Below are 26,276 nucleotides of genomic sequence, written 5' to 3' on the forward strand. Positions count from 1 at the left end.
TGTGATTCCCTACCATGAAAGACTGAATTTTTAAATTTTATTTTAATTATTTATTTTTGGCTGTGCTAGGTCTTCGTTGCCTCGAGGGCTTTCTCTCATTGCAGCAAGCAGGGGCTACTCCTTATTTGTGGTGCTCGGGCCACTGTGGTGGCTTCTCTTGCTGTGGCTCCCTGGCTCCGGAGCACAGGTTTAGGAGTTGTGGCACACAGGCTTAGTTTTTCCACTGCATGTAGGACCTTCCCTGACCAGGAATCAAACTCTGTCTCTTCCATTGGTAGGTGGGTTTATTTATTTATTTTTTAACCACTGAACCACCAGGGAAGCCCTGCATTTTATTTTATTTTTAATGAAAGGTCATATTGGAGTGGATACAGTTTTGGAACAGACCACTATCTCTGCTATGGAGGAAGGTCGAGCAGGATGAGGGGTCCAGGGAAACCCAAGGATGGCTCTGCGATATTTAGGGCCTGAGGGTGGAGTAGGGGAGAGGCAGGAGGGGCCTAGACAGAGAAGTTCCATTCCTTCCATTCCTCCTGACAATTGCTCTGTCCAAACACCAGCCCCGACCCTGACACTGATCATGTGCCTGACAATTAGAACCGGTTGGAACAGTTCTGTAACGTTGTAAATGCCTTTGTAAACTGCAGCACATACTACCTTGGTGAAGACAGCAAATTACATCCTGGATCTTCCCATCCCTGGAATCTCAATAGTAGCAGCATACAGGCCACCCAGAGGGAAATCAGGATGTCAGCTCTCAGAGAGGTACTTATCTTTACTATCAGACTATCCTATCACTTATTTTCCAAGAAGGTCCAATTACACTTCTCCTTTCTGGAAAGAACTTAACTACTTGTACCAGCTTGATTTGGTGTCATAGGTATTCTGTTTCTCCTACTAGAAACATGTTCTCTGGTCACCTCTCAAGATTCACAGTGAACCTATCTCTACCTCAGGCTCCAAAAGGCAAGCTTTCTTTTTCTCAGTAGGAATCTATCCCCATCTATCAAACTTTTGTTATTATTTAGTCACTAAGTCTTGTCTGACTCTTTGCATAACCCCAGGCTCCTCTCTCCGTGGGATTTCCCAGGCAAGAATACTGGAGTGGGTTGCCATTTCCTCACATATTGGCTTATTTATAGTGTTTTCTGCTTTCCTTCACAAGAATTTAAGTTCTATATGAGGGCATAGTTTTGGTCTGTTTTGTTCTGGCCTAAAACAGTGCCTGGTTCTCAGTAGACTTTTAGTAAATATTTGTTGAAGGGATGAATACAAGGGTTTTGTTTCTCTCCAGGTTGGGGATGGGAGGATAGGATGGCTGAAGCTTTGCTGAACCAATGGACAGGAGGGAGTGGTGGCTTCTAGGGTCCAGGGTTAGACAAGGAATTTATTTAAGAGTTATCTGGCAAAGACACAATCAGAATGGGAGTTTAATGTAGAGGAGATTCAAGGTCCTCAACCTGGGCAAACTCAAAGCACTAAGACCAAAGGGGCTGGCAGAAAGGAACTAAGGATGGGACCACAGAGCCCAGAGGTTGGACATAAGGTCCACGGGTGAGCAGAGGGAAACAGGGAGGCAGGTGCAGCAGCAGGGGTACACCTGAACAAATTCTGCTTCCTGCCAACTTCCCCTTGTAAGTGAAAGTTGATCAGTCATGAGCCGACTCTTTGTGACCCCATGGACTGTAGCCCACCACGCTCCTCTGTCCATGGGATTCTTCAGGCAAGAATACTGGAGTGGGTTGCCATTTCCTCCTCCAGGGGATCTTCCCAACCCAGGAATCAAACCCAGGTCTCCCGAATTGCAGGCAGATTCTTTACCATCTGAGACAACAAGGAAGCCCCTTGTAAGATTAGGGCTTTAAAAATGGAATTTGGTTTTTTTTTATTATTATTATTTTTATTTTGGGCTGTGGTGGGTCTTTGATACTGCACGTGGGCTTTCTCTGGTTGTGGAGAGTGCAGACTATAGTTGCAGGGTTCGGGCTTCTCACTATGGTGCTTTGTCTTGTTGCAGAACATAGGCTCTAGGTTCGAAGTCTCAGTAATTGTGGCACACAGGGCTTAGTTGCCCCAAGGCCTGTGGGCTCTTCCCAGACTAGGGATCTAACTGGTGTTCCTTGCATTGCAAAACAGATTCTAAACCACTGCACCACCGGGGAAGACCCCAGATTTTTGTTTTTTAATTTATGTTGAGGAGTAGCAATTTATTATTGTCATTAGATCAATTAGTAGAGAAACTTCTGAATAAGGGTAAACTGCTAACAGTGTATCATATGTTTCTGCTAACTATCCCTGACAAATTCACAATTATTGTGAGACTGAGTTCAAATCTGAGTATTTTTAAAATATATTTCACTTTTTATTTTGAAACAATTCCAAACTTACAGAGAAGTTGCAAGTAAAAAAGAATTTCTGTATATCAGATTCCCCAAATGTTAACATTAGCCGTGTTTGCTTTACCGTTCTCTCCTACACTTGTTCCTCAACCATTTGCGATTGAGTTGCAGATATAATGTCCCTTTGGCTCTAAAGATTTCTGTATGTACTTCCTAAAAACAAGGATATTTGGGGACTCCCCTGTCATCCAGGAGTTAAGAATCCATATTCCCATGCAGGGGACATGGGTTCAGACCCTGTCTAGAGAACTAAAGTCCCACAAGCTGTGCGGTGCAGCCAAAAAATTAAAAATAAAAACAAGGACTTTTTTCCCCCATAACCACAGTACAATGATCAAAATCAAGTAATTAACTTTGATTGGTTGTTGTTATTATTGTTCAGTCTCATGTCCAACTCCTTGTGACACCATGGACTACAGCACATCAGGCTCCCTTCCTTCACTACCTCCCAGAGTTTGCTCAGATTCATGTCCATTGAGTGGGTGATGCTACCTAACCATCTCATCCTCGGCCACTCCCTTCTCCTTTTGCCTTCAGTCTTTTCCAGCATCACAGTCTTTTCTAATGAGTCAGTTCTTTGAATCCGGTGGCCAATGGACATTACTATATTCTAATCTACAGACCTTATTCAATTGTCTCCCATCCCCTAATGTCCTTTTGACAAGCATCTTGCAGAAATGGGCCTGCCCAACACAAACACCATCCAGGAATCCAGAAAGACAGGCTGGCAGTGAATTCTCCTTCCGCACCAATGGGTCTGGATGGTGGACTTCTGTGGCTGCCAAAGGTAGTCTTCTTGTGACCAGACAAGAAAACAAGAATGTCCCAGAGGTCCAACCTGAACAAGGCTGGACTGTGGACCACTTTGTCAGTAACCCTACCTCTAAACCTCGTGCTGGGCAAGAAACATAAACCCCTATACTTTTAAACCATCTTAAGCCCCATCAAGATTTTTGTTATTTATGGTCACAACATTCCTAACTGACGTAATCCTCTAAAAGTGGAAATACCAGATTTTTATACCTATGCATGCACACACACACAGACACACATTCAAACTGCTCTTAAAAGAAATTTAATGAATGAATTATGTCATATGTGAGTGCACCTGTTTCCCCTCAGCAATTCTAATATATTTTATCACTTCAGTTTATTTGGATGACTGTAATAGGCATAACATCTTTCTTTACAACAAATCTCACAGGATCACAGGATTTTAGTTAGAGGAAACCTGATTATCTCATTTAAACCCCTTCACAGTATGTACAATTTTAAGAAATGTGTTTATAAGTAACAGAAGTTGTCACAAAAGGGGAAAGGGTGATTTAACAGCAGGGAGAAGAAGCAGGTCAACTCAGGTAAAAAGGATTTCAGTTATGTTGGGACTTCTCTGATATTCCAGTGGATAAGGCTCCATTTTTCCAATGCAAGGGTGCAGGTTCGATCCCTTGTCTGGAAACTAAGATCCCACATGCTGTGCATGAGGCCAAAGATTATTTTTTAAAAATTGTTTAAAAATATATTCACATTGATAAAGTTTTATGTCATTATATTAATATAGTGTGGTGGAGAGAATCAGATTCTTCAATAGCAGACTCAACCAATTTTATTGCCAGCTCTGCTGCTTACTAAGGGTATAACTCTGAGCTAACAATTTGTCCCTTCTCTGCCTTAATGTCTTCACCCATAAAATGGGAATGATATGAGTGATTGATAGCCTCTGAAAGTTGTCATGAGAATTAAATGAACTAAGATGTGTAAACATTTAGAACATGTTGCTGCTGCTGCTGCTAAGTCACTTCAGTTGTGTCCGACTCTGCAACCCCATAGATGGAAGCCCACCAGGCTCCTCCATCCATGGGATTTTCCAGGCAAGAGTACTGGAGTGGGTTGCCATTGCCTTCTCCGTAGAACATGCTAGCTATTATTATTAGTGTGGTACACTCAGCCATATGCATTGCTTATGTCATAGAAATGAACATGGATTGCTATCCTGGTATTTATTGGCCTTGCTTGGAGGATCCACTGTATGAGTTAATGAACTTTGGGCTCTGTCTTCCACAGGGTCTGACGAGGCCTCAGCCTCCCTTCCTTTCCATTGTTTGGAGGAGACTAGACCTCAGATCTTTGTATTTGAGAACCTTTGAACCTGAAACTACAACGAAGGGAGAGCAGTTTATTTGGGTATGTTTAACTCCTGTTGCCATGGAAATTGAACACTGTTCCAACCTTCTGTCCACATCCTCCAGTCTGAGTCACTACTGCTTAATAGACTTTTAAAGACATCAGTAAATACCCTCAGAAGCATTTAAAAGTCTTAAATCAGGGCCTGAGGCTTTCTGCACTGTCCCTCTTGTAATCGACACAGATTTTTCCACTAGGACTTGTGAAATGTGGCAGTTCTATATTAATAAACAGAATGTCTATACCTTTATCCACACCTTGAAAGGGAAGGGCCTGTGATCCAAGCCTCAGTGTCCAGCTGAGGTGTTCATACCAGAAGCCAACAGAAATGCATCCTCAGTTATTCAAGGGCCCAGAAGATCTACCACCTTTATATCATTTCTGTAGAAACTACTCTAAGGCACACTCAGCAAACTGAGGAATAAAGTAGACTTAATAAAGAAAAAATTGTGGCATAAAAAGCACCAGTGATGAACATTGGGACCAGTGAATTAAGGCCAAACAAGTGTCACACTTGTTTGACCTTGTCACACTAGGTCAAAAAGTAACTGTGCAATACTTAATCTATGCTATTTGGGCAATGATGCACACTTTACGGATTGAAAGGAAGAAAGTAATAGTGATCCGTAGCAACTTAGTAGCTATAGACTTCCAGGAAAATTTCCTTGTCCACTTTGTAAACCTCATCTGCAATGGACAATAAACTAAGTAGTCAAGAATTTTTGGTTTTGGCTGTGCCATGTGGTATGTGGGATCTTAGTTTCTGATCAGGGATGGAACCCACATCACCTTCTTTGGAAGTATGGAGTCTTAACAATTGGACCACCAGGGAAGTCCCAGTAATCAAGAATTTAAAGAAGTCAAATCAGTTTCTTACTTACATTTACTAAGTTGAAACTAAAAGTCCATCAATTGTAAATAAAATGTTACTTCTATCTTAATGGCTTTGGGTCAGATTACCCATCTTTCCCCACTGTCTCTGAAAATAACACATATGATGGAGTATAAATTGTATCAAAAGAACTCTCTTTCCCACTCCCTAACCTTTGGGGTTACCAAATGACATAATGGAAATAGCAAGTCATTCAGGCCAGGTAATCAGTACTGAGCTGTGTGCACACTGAGTCGTTTCAGTCTTGTCCAGCTCTTTTCAACCCTATGGACTGTAACCTGTCAGGCTCCTCTGTCCATGGAATTCTCCAGGCAAGAATACTGGAGTGGGTTGCCATGCCTTCCTTAGACAAATCACTTTACTTCTCTTTGCTTCAGCAATTCTTAACTTATTCTTCATTCTTCCCAGGTGGCACTAGTGGTAAAGAATCTGCCTGCCAATGCATGAGACACAAGAGATGCAGGTTCAGTCCCTGGGTCAGGAAGATCCCCTGGAGAAGGAAATGGCAACCCAATCCAATATTCTTGCCTGGGAAATCCTATGGCCAGAGGAGCCTGGCGGGCTACTTACTACACATGCACACACACATTTCTCATTATGCTGCAAAGGGAGATAAAGGAGCTTTCCTGATTCCTCATAGTCTAGACTCTAGGGTGAGAGAGACAATTCTCAATAATCAATACTATCTAAAGGGATACATTGATTGAACAATCAAAACTAATGAGACGAACTCACACACCAGGAAAGGTTGAAGAAGTGGGATTGACATGGGATAGAATGTAGAGAACTTGAATCCTCGCTAACGAGGGACACAGCAATTACACTCATGTGTTTGTGGTTTTCTGTAGCTTCCTCAGTGGACTGATGTGTGTGTGTGTGTGTAATTTGATCTTTATGATATTCTGGGGAATTATTATCTTCATCTTTTCCCAAATGGAGAAATAGAGGTTCAGAGAAATTAAGTGATTTCCTCAAAAATAAGTGGCAAGTTAGAAGCGGAGAGGCAGTGACAATGGTGGGGATGGTAGGGGGAAGGACCTATGACAAGTTGCCCTTCCATAAAAAGAACATGAACACTGGCAATAACTGTCAAAGACAACTTTTACAGAACTCTGGAAACTGACCAAAGGGGAGTATTTATTCATGAAAAAATGGATGAATGGCAGTGAACACAGTGAACTTTGTGGAATTTTAACTTGCCTTATTCCTTCCCCTTTTCCCCAGCTCCACAGTAGCCTTGAAAGCAAATGCCACCATATTCACAGTGAAAACCAGCATCTTGGCAGCCACTGGAAGGGGAAGAAGGGGGTTGGAACTCCCTAGAAAACCGTTATCAGGAAATTGTCATCATTTGACATGTCAGGCAGTTCCCTGGAAAACTCTGTTCTAAGGACTTGTCTTTATTTGATCTGACTCAGAACAGCTTTTTCCACAGGAACACTTGTCAAAAACAATCAACAGCAGTTATTTAACATCACAGCTGCCTAAGGTAGTGATAACAATTGATACAGACAAGAAATTGACCAAAAAATTAGAAGGAAAAGCTAGGGAATAAGATATCCACGGGAAGCTTTGTAAAGGTCCAACGTATTTCTAGAAACCTAGAAGGATTCAAATGATAGGGTTGGGCTCATGCTTCAGGAAAGACCTAAGTAAACTGAAAGACATCTTATGTTCTTAGATTGGAAATTTTAATATTGTTAAGATGGCAATACTCTCCAAATCGATCAATAGATAATGCAATCCGATCAAAATCCCACATGCCTTTTTTTTTAAGGTTTTATTTATTTGCTTTTATTTTACTTTTGGCTTTAAAGAGTCTTTATTGCTGAGAGTGGGCTTTCTCTAGTCACAGTGAGTGGGAGCTACTCTCCAGTTTCGGTGCTTGGGCTTCTCACTAGGGTGGCTTCTCTTTGCTGTGGAGCACCAGACTGTAAGGTGCACGGGCTTCAATAGTTGCAGCTCATGGACTCTGGAGCACTGGCTCAGTAGTTGTGGTACACAGGCTTGGTTGCCTTATTGATTGTAGGATCTTCCCAGAGCACAGATTGAACCCTTGTCTCCTGCACTGGCAGGTGGATTCCTAACCACTGGACCAACGGGGAAGTCCTCCCTATCCCACGCGCCCTTTTTTTTTTCTTTGCAGAAATTTATAAACTTCCTAAAATTCATATGGAAATTCCATGGACCCAAAATAGCCAAAACATTCTTGCAAAAGAACAAAGTTAGAATCACACTTTATAATTTTTAAAGATATTGTAAAGCTCTAGTAATCTAATCAGTGAGGTATTAGTGTAAAGATAGATGTATGGATCAGTGGAACTGAATCTCGAATCTAGAAATCAATTACATTTCTGGTCAGCTGATTTCCACAAGGGTGCCAAGGCAATTCAATGGAGAAAAGAACAGTCTTTTACACAAACAGTACTGGGACAATTGAATATGCATGTGCAAAAGAATGAAGTTGGAACCCTATTTACATTAGTCAGGATTCTCCAGAGAAAAAGAACCAATAGGATATACGCAGATGAATAGAAAGAGATTCATTATGAAGGATTGGCTCACAAGATTATGGAGGCCAAGCTGGAGGATAGCAGGAGGCCTAGGGAAGCCAGTGCTGCAGTTCTAGTCCAAACCCAAAGGACTAAGAACCAGGAAAGCTAATGTAAGAATCCAAAGGTCTGAGGACTGCAGGGGCTGATAGTATAAGTCCAAGTGACATCAAAGGCCCAAGAACTAGGAGTGCCAATATCCAAGGGCATGAAAATATGGATGTGCCTGTTTGAACAGAAGAGTAAATTTGCCCTTCCCTTTTTCTGTTGTTCTATTCAGGGCCTCAGTGGATTGAAAGATGCTCATCTGTTTTGGTGAGGGAGATCTTCTCTCCTCAGTATATCGATTAAAATGCTAATCTCTTCTGGATAAACCCTGACAAATCTACCCAGATAGATTGTAACAGCCATCTAGGCATTCCTTAGCCCAGTCGAGTTGACACATAAAATTCACCATCATGTCATATACAAAAGTTAACTCAATATCAGTCAAAGACCTAAATGTAAGATCTAAACTATAAAACTCTTAGAAGAACATAGGAGTAAACCTCCATGAGCAATGGCTTCTTTTTTTTTCCTGGCCATGCCATGCGGCTTGTGGGACCTTAATTCCCTGACAAGGGATTGAACCCGGATCCCCAGAAATGGAAGTGTGGAGTCCTAATCCCTGGACTGCCAGAGAATTCCTAGCAATGGTTTCTTCAGTCAGTTCAGTTCAGTCGCTCAGTCGTGTCCGACTCTCCGCGACCCCATGAATCACAGCACGCCAGGCCTCCCTGTCCATCACCAACTCCCGGAGTACACTCAAACTCATGTCCACAGAGTCGGTGATGCCATCCAGCCATCTCATTCTCCGTCGTCCCCTTCTCCTCCCGCCCCCAACCTTTCCCAGCATCAGAGTCTTTTCCAGTGAGTCAACTCGTCGCATGAGGTGGCCAAAGTATTGCAGTTTCAGCTTTAGCATCAGTCCCTCCAATGAACATCTAGGATTGATCTCCTTTAGAATGGACTGGTTGGATCTCCTTGCAGTATAAGGGACTCTCAAGAGTCTTCTCCAACACCACAGTTCAAAAGCATCGATTCTTCGGCGATCAGCCTTCTTCACAGTCCAACTCTCACATCCATACATGACCACGGGAAAAACCATTGCCTTGACTAGACGGACCTTGGTTGGCAAAGTAATGTCTCTGCTTTTTAAATACAATATTAAAAGTTTAGCAACCAAATAAAAAATAAATTGCACTTTGTCTAAACTTAGAACATTTTTGTTTCAAATGATATTATTAAGAAGTGAAAGAGAGCAACAGAATGGGAAAAAATATTTGGAACTTATATATCTGATAAGAATCTACTACCTAGAATATACCCTATAGACCATAGCCTGCCAGGCTCCTCTGTCCATGGGATTCTCCAGGCAAGAATACTGGTGTGGGTTGCCATGTCCTCCTCCAAGATATCTTCCCAGCCTAGGAATTGAACCCGAGTCTCTTGTGTCTGCTGCATTAGCAGGCAGGTTCTTTACCACTATAATTCTCCACACTTCTAATTATTATACAGTGCCTGAGGAATGTAAAGCAAAGTTCTTCTTCAAACTTCAGTGAGCATAGTAATCACCAGAGCCTTTGGATTGAGAGAGATTTCCCAGACCAGGCCCCAAAGATTTGCCTTTGTTAAATCTGGGGTGGAGTTCAGGCATCCATCATTTTTATCTAACAAGCAAAGTAATGATGCAGATGAGCCATAGACCACATGTGAGAAAACCTGCTTTCCATCATCTTCCAAGGTCTTGACCTACTTCTAATTCAGAAGTGGCCAGCTGTAATGAGCTCTGCTATGAAAGATGAATTCTGCAAAATTCACCAAACTGTAATTTGGGGACATCAATGACCCCAAACTGGAAGGTTATTTTTTTTTTTTAATTATTTTTTTTATTTTTGACTGAATTGGGTCTTCGTTCAGCCCTGGGCATTCTAGATCTTCATTATGTCATGCAGGACACTTCATTGTGGCCAAGGGGCCTTCTCTCTAACTGTGGCACAAGGGGTTCTGGAGGGAGTGCATGGTCTCAGTAGTTGCAATGGGCAGATTTAGTTGGCCTGCAGCATGTGGAATCTTAGTTGATCAAGGTTAATCAATGATATAACCCTCATTCCCTACATTGGAAGCAAGAAATTTTAATCACTGGACCACCAGGGACGTGCCCAAATTGGAAGTTTTACAGAGCACATCACCTTAACTTGCTGTCCCTTGGACTGCAAGGAGATCTAACCAGTCCATCCTAAAGGAAAGTAGTCCTGAATATTCAATGGAAGGACTGATGCTGAAGCTGAAACTCTGAAACTTTGGCCACCTGATGTGAAGAACTGACTCACTGGAAAAGACCCTGATGCTGGGAAAGATTGAAGGCAGAAGGGGACAACAGAGGATGAGATGGTTGGATGGCATCACCGACTCAATGGACATGAGTTTGAGTGGCCTCCGGGAGTTGGTGATGGACAGGGAGGCCTGGCGTGCTGCAGTCCATGGGGTTGCAAAGAGTTAGACATGACTGAGCTACTGAACTGAACTTAACTGAGGGAAAAATAGAGAAAATGCCTATGTTTTCAATTCAGACAAATGTCTCGTGTCTTGTCATCTTGTGACAAGAATACAATAGGTGAGCAGTCACTTATCATTTCTAAACTGGCTCCTTTGATAAATTTAATATTTTAAAAAAATATTAAATTTTTAGCTAAAGAACTACTTTAAACCCTCTTTTCTAATTCTGAGAAATTTTGCTATTCAGTCACTGTTTAGACTTAAAGACTTTGGATAAACAATGATAACATCTCATCCGCACTTCAGTGTAATTTTATCATCTTAAAACTTGGACAGTGCAGTGAGAATCTGGCTGTCTGGCAGGGACTCCTCTCTCCCAGAGATGCCCTAGAGGTGAGAAAGAGGGATATCCAAATATTCCATGTGATCACAATCAGCCCTTGCCAAGTACATGTCTGACTGCTTGGAGTTGGTGATGAAAGGAAAAGGAAATCTGTGCTGGAAGCTTTCACCTAATTCTAAAGGGAATTTCACTGCATTTGTAGCCAGCCCAGAGTTCTACTTCTCCAGCAGACGTGTAATTCAAGTACAATGATTGGGCAAGTGTTAGACCCACAAAGAAGAGCTTGTAAGGGAGAAAAAAAAGGCTTCAACAAAATCTGTTTACTTCAGTTAACTGTTAAATCTGTTAACTGCTCTTTGTTGCTTTATTTTGGCTGCACTGGGTCTTAATTGTGGATCTTTTTAAAAATTTTATTTGAGGTATGTGGGATCTTTAGTTGCAGCATGTGGGATCTAGTTACTTGACAAGGATAGAACCCAAACCCCCTGCACTGAGAGCATGGGAGTCTTAGCCACCAGTGAAAGTCTCATCTATTTTGCTGTTCTTAATACTTTTTTTTTTAACCACAAGCTAAAGCATTGGTTCATCCATGCAGGTCCACCTCTTCCCAGCCCCAGACAGTACCTCTATGAAGTTGGTGGGGTGGGGGGTAGTCGTTAGGGAGGAGGTGGTGGGCAACAGACTACAGGGAATTCGGGGTCCTTTGAAAACTGATACCAGAGGGGACAGAGGCTCAAGATACATTTTTAAAACTCAAATGGCTTCTGGGATATACTTGTTGGATGGTACTTGCACCTTTATTTACCTGGCCAGGAGACATTCAGCCTCTGGATATCCTTGGTCAGACCTGTCTCTTTCCCAGTTATAGAGAACCCAGATTCTGCCTAGTAACAGGCCATTTGAGATTCCCATTGGTGGGAACCAATTTTATTTATTAATAACAACCCTCCTCATTACATTGCAAGATTAACTATTGGTGAGCGTCTAGGATAGATGTGGTTCCAAAAAAGGGATAATCAGTTATATTTTTAAATTTCTGGTTTGAAATAAATTAAACTTAGAGAAAAGCTGCAAGAACTGTATAAAGAACTATTTACCCTTTACTCCTATTCCATGTTAAGGTTTTACCATCTTTGCTCTGTACTTTCTTTTGACTAATAAGCTTTTTAAGAACAGCTTTAGATTTACAGGAAAATTCAGCAGATAGCACATAGAGTTAACATATCCCCCAACATAGTTTTCCATATTACATAGGTATAGTACATTTATTACAATTAATGAACCAACATTGATTCATTATTTGCAGTCTATAGTTTACTCACATTTCCTTAGTTTTTACTTCCTTGCTCATGTCACTTTAATTTGACTCAATTCCTTTGAAGTACAAAGTGGTAAATGAAAATGTAAGCTATTAAATTGCACCTGGGAAAATAGCCAAGAAATGAAAGGACCTCACAATTATTTTCAAAAAGATATATCAGTACTATTATAGTGAGAAATGATCCACATGTCAAAAAGTAGAGAAATAGCTAAGCAAACTATTATATATTAACGTAGTGATATACCTCCTGGCCATTAAAAATGTAAGCTAGGAAAATTGCTTTAATATATGGAGTATGCTGTTAATGAGACTAGTGGAAGATAAATAAAATATGCATGCTAGTTAGCATTAGTCAGTTAAAAGTAAATTAAAATTGATGGGATTGAAAATGATTAGAACTTATTACTCCCTAGAGTATATCTTTTGTAACTATGTTTGAATTGGGTTTTTTTTTTTATTATTATTAATAGAAAGTAAAAAACTAGGAGCAAATTTCATCTTCAGGAAATTCTTTAAGTAAAAGATGCATACAAATGGAAAAAAAATAAGCCTTTGGTATAACTATATTCCCTTCCCCATTCTTATGTTGAATGATAAAGTCATTCTAAAATATTCTCCCGAGCTATCAAAAAAAAAACAAAACCCAGTGATACTGGTACATTTAGCCCATTTTAAGTAACAATCAGGCATAGTATTGATAAATGTTCTTTAGTCATGTCTGGCTCACACCTGTCTCACGTCTCCACTACCCCACAAGCAAACCAAACAATCACAGGTTTGAGATGGGCAGTAACAGGAGTACCCTCTTGTTTTCCTGCCATGAACAGGAGCAGGCAACCAGTTTCCTGGAGGAGGGACCTCCTACCTAAAAAGTCATGCACCCAGAACACTGGGCAAAAAGAAAAAAAAAAAAAAGTCTGCTGAAAAACAAAAGAAAATCATTGCTTCAAGTCAAATGAATGCAAAGAATGATTTTTTAAATAATTTAAAACTTAATACCTTTAGGATCTAGTCCTATATGGGAAAGGAAATGACATCGAAGCAAAATCTGGTCTACAGATGAATTCTGAACTGCCCCACTTTCAGCCATTTAAAGATCTAAACTTTGACCTTGAACTCAGTATATAATACCCAATTCAAATGGAAAAATAATAACATATTAAGCAATAAAATAGGCTGGAAATTTCTATGCACAGTATAGCTTCATTTTTGTTATAAATTCTGGAAAGATACACACCAAAATATCATCAGTGATTACCCTAAGGTAGTAAAATTAGGTAAGTTTTGGTTTTCTTGTTCTCTTTTATCTGTGTTATCTGATTTTTTCTTACAATAAATGTGTATCGTTTATATGATTTTAAAATCCTTTAAAAATATGAAAATAGATGTAAAATTTATCAAACCCAACCTTTCATCAACTGGCTTTAGTTCTGTGTATTTAAATGCAAAGATAATTGATATTTATAGTAATAATCACAAAGCATTATGGATCTTGTATGGCTTTTTGAAACCATAAATTACTTTGTGTTCAGTTTTAGTGTTGAGTGTATTTAATTGTAGTTCAATTTTCTTAAACTATTAATTATGTGAAGTACATGTGAGAAATTCTTATGAAATAGAATATTATTCAAGCAATCCATTTCCCATACCTACCAGGTAATGGGAGTATTGTGGTACCTTGCTACATCACAAAATATAACAATGTCTATGTAAACTTCCTATTGTGGTTTTGTTTTGTTTTTTAAGGAACACCAAACAGTTCATTACTGCAAATCCAGTTTCCATCGTAAGCCAGTATCTGGATGCTGTGGCTTTAAATTTATAAAGGATAAGGATTTTCTCTTCTTAACTCATAGAAAATAAAGACATAAGGAATTTTGAACCTGAGGAAAGTGGAAATTTGAGTCAGATGCTTACCACAATAAAGAGAAAACGTTAACTCTGGTAGAATAAAAACAGTCCTGTGCCCACGATCCGAGATTGCCAGGTGATTCTAGCCCACCTGTTCTTTCACTCTGCTTTTCCAGGTGGTCTTAAAGAAGCTTTTAGCAGGAAAACACCTGGACCCAAGAGACCACAGAATGTGTAAGGTGACACACACATAAGGGACATAAGAGTTATGGTTAGGTGGCACCTAATACAACTTCTGGCTGTGCCCCGTGTTTAGAGAACTAATCCTTTTCTCAAAGAGTCACAGATAACTCCCAGGATTAGGAGTTTTCATGGTCACTTGGTCAGCTGCTTCATGCAAATACCTTCCTTTATTAAGAATCTTGGATACATCTCAAATAAAAACAATAAATCTTATGGTGTAAGACTATAAACTGAATGGTTTTATTTAAATAAATAAAGTTCTGTAACAGTAACAGTTATGGTTTCAGAAAGTGTGATGGCATTAAAATACGTATTAATAACTGCTAGATTTGGGAATATTCACTCTTCCCTGGTAGCTCAGTTGGTAAAGAATCCACCTGCAATTCAGGAGATCCTGGTTCGATTCCTGGGTTGGGAAGATCTGCTGGAGAAGGGATAGGCTACCCACTGCAGTATTCTGGCCTGGAGAATTTCATAGACTGTATAGAGTGTTGCAAAGAGTCAGACACAACTGAGTAATTTTCATTGTCACTTCATTCTTCTCAAAAGGAGAAATAGAACACATGGAAGAATTAGACCCTCTAAAAACAGAATTCTGGCTTTGACGCCAACGTGTAACTTCAAAAATATCTTTCTCCTTATTTGTCCTATCATTTTCTTGTTTGAGGCATAACTTACATACAGTAATGTCTTAAAAAAAAAAGTCTTAAAAGTAGAAAAGAGGAGGCCAACTTGGGAGCTAGGAATCAAGAAGTGCTAAAGAGGAAGAATATTTCAATACGTCAATAATTTTTAATTCAAATCAGTGAGACTTCATCTTGACCAAGTTAGTGGAATTTTGGTAAAGTTTACTGCATGGTTGAATTTAGATATTTCAAATTTCCTGAGTGATGGTAGCTTTACATAGACACACACTTGACTCCCCATAAGCCTTAACCCTTCAGACCTCTGCCTGGGTTTCTATGCCAGACTAAACCAGAGCTGCTAATTTGACTGGTGCTAATAATAGTTTACATAACTTCAATTAAAACCTAATTTTGTTTAATGACATAACATAATAGCTCATGATTGTTACACAGGAGAGATAGTTGAACGGTCTTTTTCATTTGAAATGAGACATAAAAGCTCTTTTTATATCTGAAACAAGAAAAAGTGTTTGGTTTTATCAGCAAATCTTATTCTTGTAGCACCTTTTTAATCAACTAGAGAATTCTTTGTCTTTAGCATAGATGGAAAATTTAAGTGAACTGTATATTTTGAATGGTGTTTACAATAATAATATTGGAAGGACTGATGCTGAAGCTGAAGCTGCAATACTTTGGCCACCTCATGCGACGAGTTGACTCACTGGAAAAGACTCTGATGCTGGGAAGGGTTGGGGGAGGGAGGAGAAGGGGACGACCGAGAGTGAGATGGCTGGATGGCATCATCGACTCTGTGGACATGAGTTTGAGTGTACTCCGGGAGTTGGTGATGGACAGGGAGGCCTGGCGTGCTGTGATTCATGGGGTCGCGAAGAGTCGGACACGACTGAGCAACTGAAGTGAACATTTATGGAGGATTTACTATGTACCAGACATTTTCTAAAGATTTTGTGTTCATTCACTTGATCTTTAAATAAAAAAAAAAAAATCTTAAAAATGTGAAGACCAAGAAGTTGAAGGTTGTCCAAGCCAGAACAGGAACCCAGGCACCCTAGCTCATTGCCATGACCCTAAATACTACACAATCTACCCTTTCATCACACATTTTTAATTATTTGTTTGATGTCAGCGAACACAAGCACACACGCTCATACCGCTGTGCTATAACAGCCTATACAGAGATTGGATTTATGCTCTTAGGTCAGTGCCAACTTGAACCTAGACATCATCACAGTAATGAAGAGGTCTAATCATTGAACTGGGGCATTGAGACGAGAGCAAATGGAGAGATCCTTGTGCAGCTCACCTAATTTTTTCTGATTTTAATCAACTAAGGCAGCCCCTCCAACTAAAATTTTCTTTCCTTATCTTAGACATTCAAACTCATTCACCCCATCCAGCTGATGGAGTCAGCAATCCTATTTCCAATATGAAACCAAGACACTGCTGCTGCTGCTGCTGCTAAGTCACTTCAGTCGTGTCCGACTCTGTGTGACCCCATAGACGGAAGCCCACCAGGCTCCCCTGTCCCTGGGATTCTCCAGGCAAGAACACTGGAGTGGGTTGCCATTTCCTTCTCCAACCAAGACACTACAATAGCTTAACTGATCTCTGCTTCTAGTTTGCCTCCCTGGCTGCAGAAAGAGGAATCTTTTTTTTTTTTTTACCCCAGTCTATATGTGTCTGCATTAAACTGTCAGTGGCTCCTCATTCCCTGGGTCAGTAGTTCTCAAACATATACAGGAATTTATTGTGGTAATGGTTGCGCAACTCTGTGAACATACTTGAAACCACTGAACTGCATACTTTAAATAGATGAATTGTATGGTATGTGAACTATTAAATATAGATCAAAGTTGTTACTTTAAAAAATGTATTAAGAAAATCAAATCCTCTGTAAGTCATGGCATGCTGTGTGGAACATCCTGGAATGTTGAACCAAAAGCAGTTTTGCTAGCGGAAAATAACAGTATAGTAGATATTACATATAAGATTAAAACTCACCACTTTAAACTTTATCTACAAAAAATCAAGTGGTTGAGCTAAGATTATCACCAGTTTCTAATGTTTGCCTCTAATAATAAATTTTTATTTGTTAAATTATTTTATTGCCTCCCCCTATTTGCCAGCAAAGCAGCATTAACACCAAAGGCAAGGAAAATCTGAAAAGGAAACTTCAAAATTGAGTACATCCTATACAGTACTTCAATTTATGTCTCTATTTATTTGCTTTCAAATTAAGACATTAGGAAAGTTTCCATACTTGGATTACACTAAGGTTTTCTGGAGGAGATTAGACAATCCTTGGCTTTCTGGAAAATGCCTATTTTTCTTTTTATCTTTAATAGGCTTTTTTTTTTTTTTTTTACTTATTTGGCTGCTCCAGGCCTTAGTTGTGGCATGTGGAGTCTAGTTCCCAACCAGGGATCTAACCTGGGCCCCCTGTATTGGGAACACGGAGTCTCAGCTGCTGAACTATCAGGGAAGTCTCTAAAATGACTATTTATCTTGACATATAAAATTGGGGAAGCCTGATGGCTCAGTGAATTAAGAATCTACCTGCAATGCAGGAGACCTGGGTTCAATCCCTGGGTTGGGAAGATCCCCTGGAGGAGGAAATGGAAACCCATTCCAGTATTCATGCCTGAAAAATCCATGGACAGAGAGGAGTCTGGTGGGCTGCAGTCCAAAGGGTCACAGACTCTGACACGACTGAGCAACTAAGCGCACACACACACACACACACCCCATACACACACACACATACACACACACACACCCCATACACACACACACACCCCATACACACACACACACACCCCCCACACACACATACACACACACCCCATAAAAGACCTTTTTCAACTTGACCTTAAATTCCCTTTCCATCCTCACCTCATTCCACAGCACTCAGGCTGCCACATACCCCCCCAGTCATGAGCAGCTAAGTGTCCTCCAAATACATCCCTAAGCTTTGCCTTTCCAGAGGCATTGACCTCTGAGCTGTCCTCTGAAACACACCGTATCTCCAGGAAAGGAGCAGAAGGGATTCTAAGCTGAAAGAATTTAGCACCAATACAGAAACTTTGAGGGTAAGAGCATTCGCACTCTGGTAGTTTGGTGAGGCATCAGTGCGTGAAGGCAGAGGCTCGTAGAAGATTGGCCCGGGCAGTCCTCCTAGTCTGTGCTTTATGACATGAGCAAAAGAGTGACTCCATCAGGTCTGTGCTTTACTCCGCTCTCAAAACCCTCTTCTGCCCCACCCTCTCCCCAAATACATGTTACCACGTCAGAAAGTTGATCAGAGGGGTGGTATGTGGACAGAGGGACCTGATGGATCCTCATAAGAACGAACCTGGGACTGTGTTCTAACCATTGAGCAATCAGTCAATGCTGTGCTATGAAATCACACGCGGCAGCCAGTCAAGAATGTGGTAGAACAAACACAGCTGGTTTCTGTGGAAAGCCAAGATCATTCACCTAAAGATGCCTGGCCTTCCAGCAGCCCGCCCTGATTTTCCTAGCCCAAAGGAGTCTCTCCTCAGAAATCCTCTGGAGCACTTCATTTTGTACTTATGACACTTTGAAAAAAAATTTCTTCTTGCATTGCAGTGGTTTTGTCCTCATTCCTGGTAGCATCTTTTTATTTTTTCCTTTGTCTCATTTCAAAAGCTTATACCTAATATAATGCAACTTTAAAAGACACTTTGGGAGAAAGGTATTGTATAAATCAATCAGCAAAAAGTCTTGTTAGATTTTTAAGTTCAAGAGGGGAGAAGTCGTATCCCACTCACCTTTATAAATCCCACAGCACTAAGGAAAACATACTTGTTGAATAAATTGACATTGTGATAACAATATGGTAGAGTAAAAACATTTCCTTGACTTTTAAAAGAAGTTGACATTTTTGTGATTTTTCCGCCCTTGGAGATCACTGGGTTTACTAGAGTACTCACATAGATGTTTATCTTTTATGTTTAAAAATTTCATTTCTCCTAACCATACACCTACCTTCTGTGCCTTTACCTTTCTTGATTTGATTTGCTAAAGTTTCATCCCTAGTATGGGCCTTTTTGGAGAGAAGTAATCCTTAGATTTATTTATTCTACCTGTTTTTTGTTTGTTTTCTAATAGAACAGAAAGATATTTATTTCAGCAAAATTATAAAGTAAAACTACAAAGAAACAAAAATATTTGACATTCACTGAGACACAATTTTGTTAAGAAGAAAGTTAACAGTAATCAGCATAAGAACAATAAACTACAAATATCTCTTGATATTTTAATGGGGGGGAAAGCCAGAAGAAACACAAAAATATGTTAAAAATACAACATCATTGCCACAGCACATAAAAATATCTCCATAAAAAATTAACTATTTCGATTTGGACACTTGCAACCCTCTTTGAACTGACATTCTGAAATCTTGATGTCCTACTGCAGTTTATTAACTTGCCATTCTCTTGGATCCACAGAGATCAGTCTCATCACAAACAAACAAAGGAGCACTTCCTGTTAGAGACACAGCACTAACTCAAGGCTAATATTTCATCTTAATTGGCAACGAGTTTAGTGCAAATAAAATTATATTTAGCAGCTTAGAGAATTCCTGGTGGGGATGCATTCACCTCACAACCCTTATTCATCCCCAGAACAAAATCATTTCTCTTTTCATGAGTATGAATATTGGCCATTCAGACCCACTAAAAACTACTAACGCTAATTCTGCCATTTGTCACAGAAGGAGTTTCCATAAAAGATGGTTTCAGTCACTATGCAAATGAGCCATACAGTTTTTACATTTGGAAAGTTCCCCTTAGTTTTGATTTTTTTTAAAAAGCAGGGCCTGAATGTCAGTCACAACTGGATCTTACCCAACTGCTTCTCTGAAAAGAGGCATTAATCTTTTCTTGCACTGGCCACCAAAGGTTGCATTCAAAGGAAAACCTGAGGATAGGGTAGATGAATTTCTTAGTGAAACTTCTACTCTCCAGTAATAATTTTATTGCACTGATTTGAATGCAAAAAAAAAGAGAGAGGAAAGAAGAGGAACCATCTGATTTCAAACCTGGTACTTTTCCTCTCAGCCAAGATTTATTCTCCAAATGAATGGAAGCCAGAGAGCTCCTAGCCAGCGAGGTTTTGTTTGAGGCTTGTCAGTTCCTTGAATTGCCTCTTTTCTTGTTAGACATCTGTTCCCCCTCTAGCCAAGGCCTGGGGTAGCTGCTTGGGAGAATGGCATGGCCACCTGTACCCAGGTGGCAAAGGAAGGGGAAGAACACCCAGGTTTAGGCACCTGAATCTTGTCTACATTCACCGTTAGAAAGCTTGGATGACCTTGAAGGCCCAGGATGCGCTGACACAGAATAAAGGGAGGTAAACAGGCAGGCCATCTCACTTGACCTCTAAACCAACTCCTCGGCAATTTTTCCACTCTCCCTGGATTCTCTCACTGAATGGCTCAAGGATGGGGGCGTGGAAGCCATGTTGGAGAGCAAGGCTCCCTTCAATCACTGTCCTCTTCTCTTTCCCTCAGATTGGGCCATTTCTCATACTGGTTGGCCAGCTTCCATCTGGTGTGCTGACTTTTGAGGAGTGCAGCTAAGGAAGTCTTTCGGGTGACATGTCGAGATACTTCCCGGCTCTTGGCCTTCCTGGTGGGGGAAGAGCTACGAACCAATGAAAAGGCGGGGAAAATGGGCTTGCCCCGTGGGGCTTCCAGTAGCTGCCATATTTCCCCAGAGGTATTACTGGTCAGATACTGCCAAGGCTTCTTCCCACTGCTGTCTCGGACGTTTACACGAGATGCTAGCCTTTGCACAAGCAATTTAATGATCCCCTGGTGGCCATGAATGGCTGCAAGGTGCAGTGGGGTGTACCCACAGCTGGACTTCACATTTCCATCAAGAGCAACCCCTGCTTTCTCTGCACTTGAGATCAAGTCCTGAAGGGCCCTGAGGGCACCGTGTTTGGCTATCCAGTGCAAGGCAGTGTACCCAGTCAAGAAGTCTTTGCGCAAAGCCAGCTGGGGGTCCTCCCAGAACAAACTCAACACCCGAATCCAAGAGCCACTGGCCAGCTTCACGATCCATTCATGCTCCCTGGCATCGAGTGGGACAAGGGATGACTTGTGCTCGGAAGATCTGTGGGGGACCAAGGCTGAGGGCCTGTCCCCTCCAGGGGCCCACCAGCTGTGTGGATGATCCCGCTCGGCCGCAGCAGCAGCCTTAAGGTCTGCATGTGCTGATGTCAATGCAGCGTCCACCCTTGGGCTGGACATGGCTCCCACTCTAGAGGGTTTCCTGGACCGGGGTGGGCGGCGGCTCCTTTTCAGCAAATCCTCCTCAAGGCACTCTTCATCAGAGGAGGACAGTTTGGCTCTCCCGGCCCTAGAGCTCCTCCTGAGTGATCTCCTTAGTTTGGGAGCTGGCCAGGATAAAGTTTGGGGGTCGCCTGCAGGACCATCAGCTCCTGTGGAGACCAGCTGAGAGGTGTGAGCATCTCCTACATTCCTGAGGCCCTGGGGGCTCTTGGTGGGCCTGGCCTCCTTTGGAGAAGGGGCCCCGGGTGGATTCCTGAGCCTTCTCCCATCTGGGGCTCCCTGGGCCAGACGCAGCCCGTCTTCGGAACCTCCAGGGGACTCTTTGGGGCCGCTGCTGCTCTCCTCACTGCCATGGCTCTCCTGTTCCACGAAGTCCTCCAAATCCTGGAGGGACAGCTGACAACGAATGCTGCGAAAGACTGCCAACGGAGAATCCCCGGGCCAGACTTCCGAAACAGTGGGAACGACGAGAGACTGAGAAGGAAGAGGGGGTTCCGCGGGCGCTGACTCAGATTCCTGGACCCAGGAGCCCTGCTCCGAGGACAGCCGAGGGAAGTCGTCTGGCAGCACCGACCAGGCTCGGACTGGGCCGTGGTCCCGGGTCTCGGGTCCCTGGGGGTGTCTGGCTACCCACTCGCGAGTGCGCTGCTGCTGCTGCTGCAGAGTGGAGTAGTGCACGGAGCCCGGGATCACCGGCGCGGGCGGATCTCCTGCGGGACTGGGGCTGGACAAGACAGCGGGCGGTGCAGCAGCCTCGACGGGGGCAGGAGGCGAGCGCGGCGCAGTCGGCCCTGGCCGGGGCTCCGCGGGCACACCTTCCCGCTGCGGCCTGGGAGCCCCGCGGTCGTGCTGGGCCGGCTTCTCCGCGGAGCAGGCGCTGGCGCTGGCGGGGTCCGGGAGCCCCCCCAGGCCGTTCTGCAGGCATTCCCAGCAGCAGCGGCCCTGCGTCTCGGCCGCCGCGCATCTGGCTCGGTCCTGAGCAGCCGCCGCCCCCGCGGCCGCGGGCACCGGCGCCCGATGTCCGGAGCGGCCCCTCGGCCGGCCGCCTCCCCGCGCCGCCTCCCGGGCGCCGCCCGCGGGGAGTCCATTGCAACCTGCGCCGGCGGCCGGGGCTGCGGCACCTGCTGGCGCCTCCTCACGCCGGATCCGCCTCCCCGGCTGCGGTGGCGGCGGGGGCTCCCCCCGGCGCGCGGGGAGCGGGGAGCCGGGCGCAGCTCCCCCTGCAGGGGCGGCGGCCGCGGGCGGCTCGCGGGGTCGCCGCAGCCCCTCCTCCTCCCCTACGAGGTCCCGGTACCTCCTCTTGAGCACCACGTACTTGGTGCCGTCGGGGTCCTGGCGCACTGCGGCGACCGAGTTGACGAAAGCCTTGAAAAGCTCGCGGCGGCGCTGCTGCTGGCCGGGGGGCGCGTCGGGGTCGCGGAGGAAGCTCTTGAAGTGGCTCAGCAAGGCGGCGTTGGTCACCCGGCCCCCGGCCTGGCACAGAAAGTCCAGGAGCGCCTCCTGGCTCAGCTCCCGGGCCATCGCGGCCCCGTCGTCCCCCGGCCCCGAGGTGTCCGCGTCTCGCCCTCCCGGCGCTCTCCCGCGCCGGCGGAAGCCCCGGCCTGGCGTGTGTCACCTGCGCCCAGAGTGGCGCCACCCGCCTCCATCAGCCGCGGCCTGCGGGCAGACCCGGAACGTGCCGAGAGGGTGGCGGGCTCCCCCCGGCCTCGGGCCCCGCGCGCCGCCCAGGTGGGAGAGGGCGGCTGCCTGGGCCGGCCCTGCGCGCCGCGCGCCGCCAGTCCCCGCGGCGAAAGTTCCCGGGATCGGCCGCAGCCGGCTTCACCTGCGCCCTGGCGACGCCTCCTCCCCGGCTCTGGGGGAAGGGCCCGGCCCGCCTCCTCCCGTCCCTCCGCCCTGTGAGGTCTCCCCCACCCCTGCCACCCATCCCAGATGAGTCAGGCGGGTCCGAACCGGGAAGAAAGCGCCATAGGTGAGGTGGCCGGCGAGCCGGCGCCGGCCACGAACCGCGCGGCCGGTCGTGCGGCCGCTCCCGGCCCGGGGCATGGAAGGCAGGTAGGCGACCCGCCGCTCCTCTGGGTTTCGGCCACGTAGGAAACGGAAACAATAGGAGAGCTGTTCTCGCCAGCTCCTTTCTCAGCATAAGTCGGGGCTGAAGTCGCTGGGTGGGGAAAAAGGTGCAAATCAACCAGCGTCTTGCGGTCTCTCCAAATACACCTTACTTAACACTGTAGGCTAATAATTTCGCATACCCGGAGGCAGCATCGAGGTGCGGGGGGTGGGGTGGGGGACAAATTTCGCATCCAAAGCAAGCCCATCTGGATCTCGGGATAACCCCCGGGACGACTCCTCCGGACGCTGGCTCCTAGGGGTCCGAATACGCCCAAGTCTGCACTGAAAAGAGAAATCACTCTGAAGGTTACAGGTTAGTTACAGGAAGAAGACCTTTTTCCTTCCTAGTAGTCTCACGCTAAGCTGTTGAAAAAATCAGATTTGACGTGTGCATTCCCTAGTAGCTGAAATGGACAGGTAAGTTATCTGGTGCCCTTGCTCTTATTTACTCCACAATTTATGAACAGAAGAGATTTGTGCACTCTCTTTTGTGTTGGCTTAAGTAAAGTTGGTTCCCTCCAAACGTCACATTTCCTCCAGGCATTCAGAATGTGAAAGCAATACAGGCTGGCTGGATTCGACCAGGTTGTTCCCAGCATTCAGCTTGACCCTCATTCTCCACTGAGGGGCATAAACTTCCTAATTCCACGTGCACTTGTAGACTGCCTGTGTGCTTTTGTGGTTGTTAAATCATGTCCAACTCTTTGCGACCCATGGACTGTACCCCACAAGGCTCCTGGGGATTCTCCAGCCAAGAATACTGGAGTGGGTTGCCATTTCCTCCTTCAAGGGCTCTTCCTGACCCAGGGATAGAATCTGCATTTCCTGCATTGGCAGATTCTTTACCAGTGAGCCACCAGGGAAGTCCCATTTGTAGACTAGAGCTTGACAAACTCTAGGATGAAAATCTTGGCCTCTTCAAGACAGTAGAAGTACAGCACGTTTCCTAACAGTTGCTTCTTCTACATTTTTCCTGTCCACATGTTCATCCTGAAATAATAGTTCTGGTCCTGTTCTGTTTCTTTATTAGTCTATACACAGGCCCCAAATACTTTTCTTGTTTTATCTATTTACCTATCTGATTCCCCGCCCTCTCCCATTCTTTTCTTTAGCTGTCTTCTTATTTCCTTCTCTTGTTTATCCTCACCCCAACTGTAACAGCAAATATGCTTATTTTTTATGTCCTCTGTTGGCCGTATTTCCTATTTTCTCCTCCACGTCAGTGCCAGTCTTCCTTTTGTATTCCCCTCATCTTTCCACTTTTTCTTCTTTTGCTCTACAATTTTTAATTGTTTCCTGAGCCCCTGTCCTTTTTGCTAAGGGAAGGTATTGAAAGTATCTTGGCCTCACAGTTGTCAACTTGTGTTATCGTGGACCAGTTTTACTGACTGACACATCGGTCACATTAGCTGAGCTTGGTTTAAGTCTCCAACATACTCTGGTACTTTTCCATGAATGAATTGGAATCCTTGGCTTTAAATTATTTAGGTCAGAAAGAAGAACTGGGAAACATTTTTGTCTATTTTTGGCAATTTCTTGAATCTGAATCCAAAACAGGGTTAAGAGGGGGTAAGTGTTTCCCACTGAGGTCTCCACATTAACATCAAGCTTTTGAAAGTGAAAGTTACTCAGTTGTGTCCGACTCTTTGCCACCCCATGGACTGCAGTCCGCCAGGCTCCTCTGTCCATGGGGATTCTCCAGGCCAGAATACTGGAGTGGGTAGCCATTCCCTTCTCCAGGGGATCTTCCCAACCCAGGGATCGAACCCAGGTCTTGCAGATTCTTTAGGAGCTGAGCCACAAGGGAATCCTAAGTACACTGGAGGGGGTAGCCTATCCCTCTCCAGCAGATCTTTGCGACCCAGGAATCGAACTGGGGTCTCCTGCATTGCAGGCGGATTCTTTACCAACTGAGCTATCAGGGAAGCCCAGATATTCAAGCCTTTAGTTATTAAAAAAAGGTTTTGTATTAAACTTTAGCTTCTTTTCATTTTTTTTTTCCTGATGGAGTCTTGATGGACCTGCCAGGTGTATCCACACCTGGGACAGGAGGGAAGCCAAACGGAAAACTCATATGGACACTGAAGAGTGGCAAGGGGAAATAATCCTGCTTTAGTACTTTTTGAAACTGGATAGGGTACTTGTGGCAAGAGAGGGTGATGACATAGAGGTTTGAACTTGAAGCACTTAGACTGGAAAAAAAGGAAGGGGTCATCAAAGTCATGCTTGTTGAAATCAGATTATCTTTGGTTGAGGGGGAATTAGGTCTGGAGGAGTAGAAAATGGGGAAAAGGAAGAAAACCCCCATTATTTAGCTTTCTGGGTGCCCAGGTGGTTTAGTGTCCAGACTTTCTCTCCTTGCTCTTTTTTTGTTTATTTACTTATTTATTTGGCTGTGTCAGGTCTTAGTTATGGCATGCAGACCCTTAGTTGAGGCATGTGGGATCTAGTCCTCTTACCAAGGATGGAACCTAGGCCCTCTGCATTGGGAGCATGGAGTCCTAGCCACTGGACCACCAGGGAAGTCCCCCTTCTCTCCTCCTTTTTCTCTCTCGTCCCAGGTTAAGGTGATAGTCTATAAGAATGCTCTTCACCATATCTCAGGGAACATTTTTATGCTTCCCTCATATACAGTTCATTATTTCCAGAAATATTTATGGGGTGCTAGGTTGGGCTTCCCTAGTGGCTCAGAAGACTTCTCTGGTGGCTCACACTGTAAAGAATATGCCTGCAAAGCAGAAGACCCAAATTCGATCTCTGGGTCAGGAAAATCCCCTGGAGAAGGGCATGGCAACCCACTCCAGTATTCTCGCCTGGAGAATCCCTTAGACAGAGGAGCCTGGCATGGTCAGTCCATGGGGTCTCACAGACTGGACAC

General features: G+C 44.0%; 1 protein-coding gene and 1 long non-coding RNA gene across 3 annotated transcripts; one reads left to right on the forward strand and one right to left on the reverse strand.

Annotated features, from left to right (window-relative positions):
* Nucleotides 1-651: 651 nt before the first annotated feature.
* On the forward strand, nt 652-17,105 carry LOC148777886 (uncharacterized). 2 transcript variants are annotated; one of them, XR_016037462.1, is made up of 3 exons: nt 652-765; nt 4,464-4,583; nt 13,057-17,105. It is a non-coding gene; the product is annotated as an uncharacterized LOC148777886 (long non-coding RNA). The 2 variants fall into 2 exon arrangements; XR_016037463.1 differs by having other exon boundaries at nt 16,341-17,105.
* Nucleotides 17,106-17,746: 641 nt separating this feature from the next.
* SOWAHB (sosondowah ankyrin repeat domain family member B) lies at nt 17,747-23,128 on the reverse strand. Its single transcript, XM_055433972.2, has one exon. The coding sequence runs from the start codon at nt 22,808-22,810 to the stop codon at nt 20,474-20,476; it is 2,337 nt and encodes a 778-aa protein (XP_055289947.2). The 5' UTR covers nt 22,811-23,128; the 3' UTR covers nt 17,747-20,473.
* Between the last annotated feature and the right edge of the window lie 3,148 nt (nt 23,129-26,276).

This window comes from Moschus berezovskii, chromosome 5 (genome assembly GCF_049115385.1).
Source record: "Moschus berezovskii isolate FMDL1 chromosome 5, NW_MosBer_1.0, whole genome shotgun sequence".
NCBI classification, from domain to species: domain Eukaryota; kingdom Metazoa; phylum Chordata; class Mammalia; order Artiodactyla; family Moschidae; genus Moschus; species Moschus berezovskii.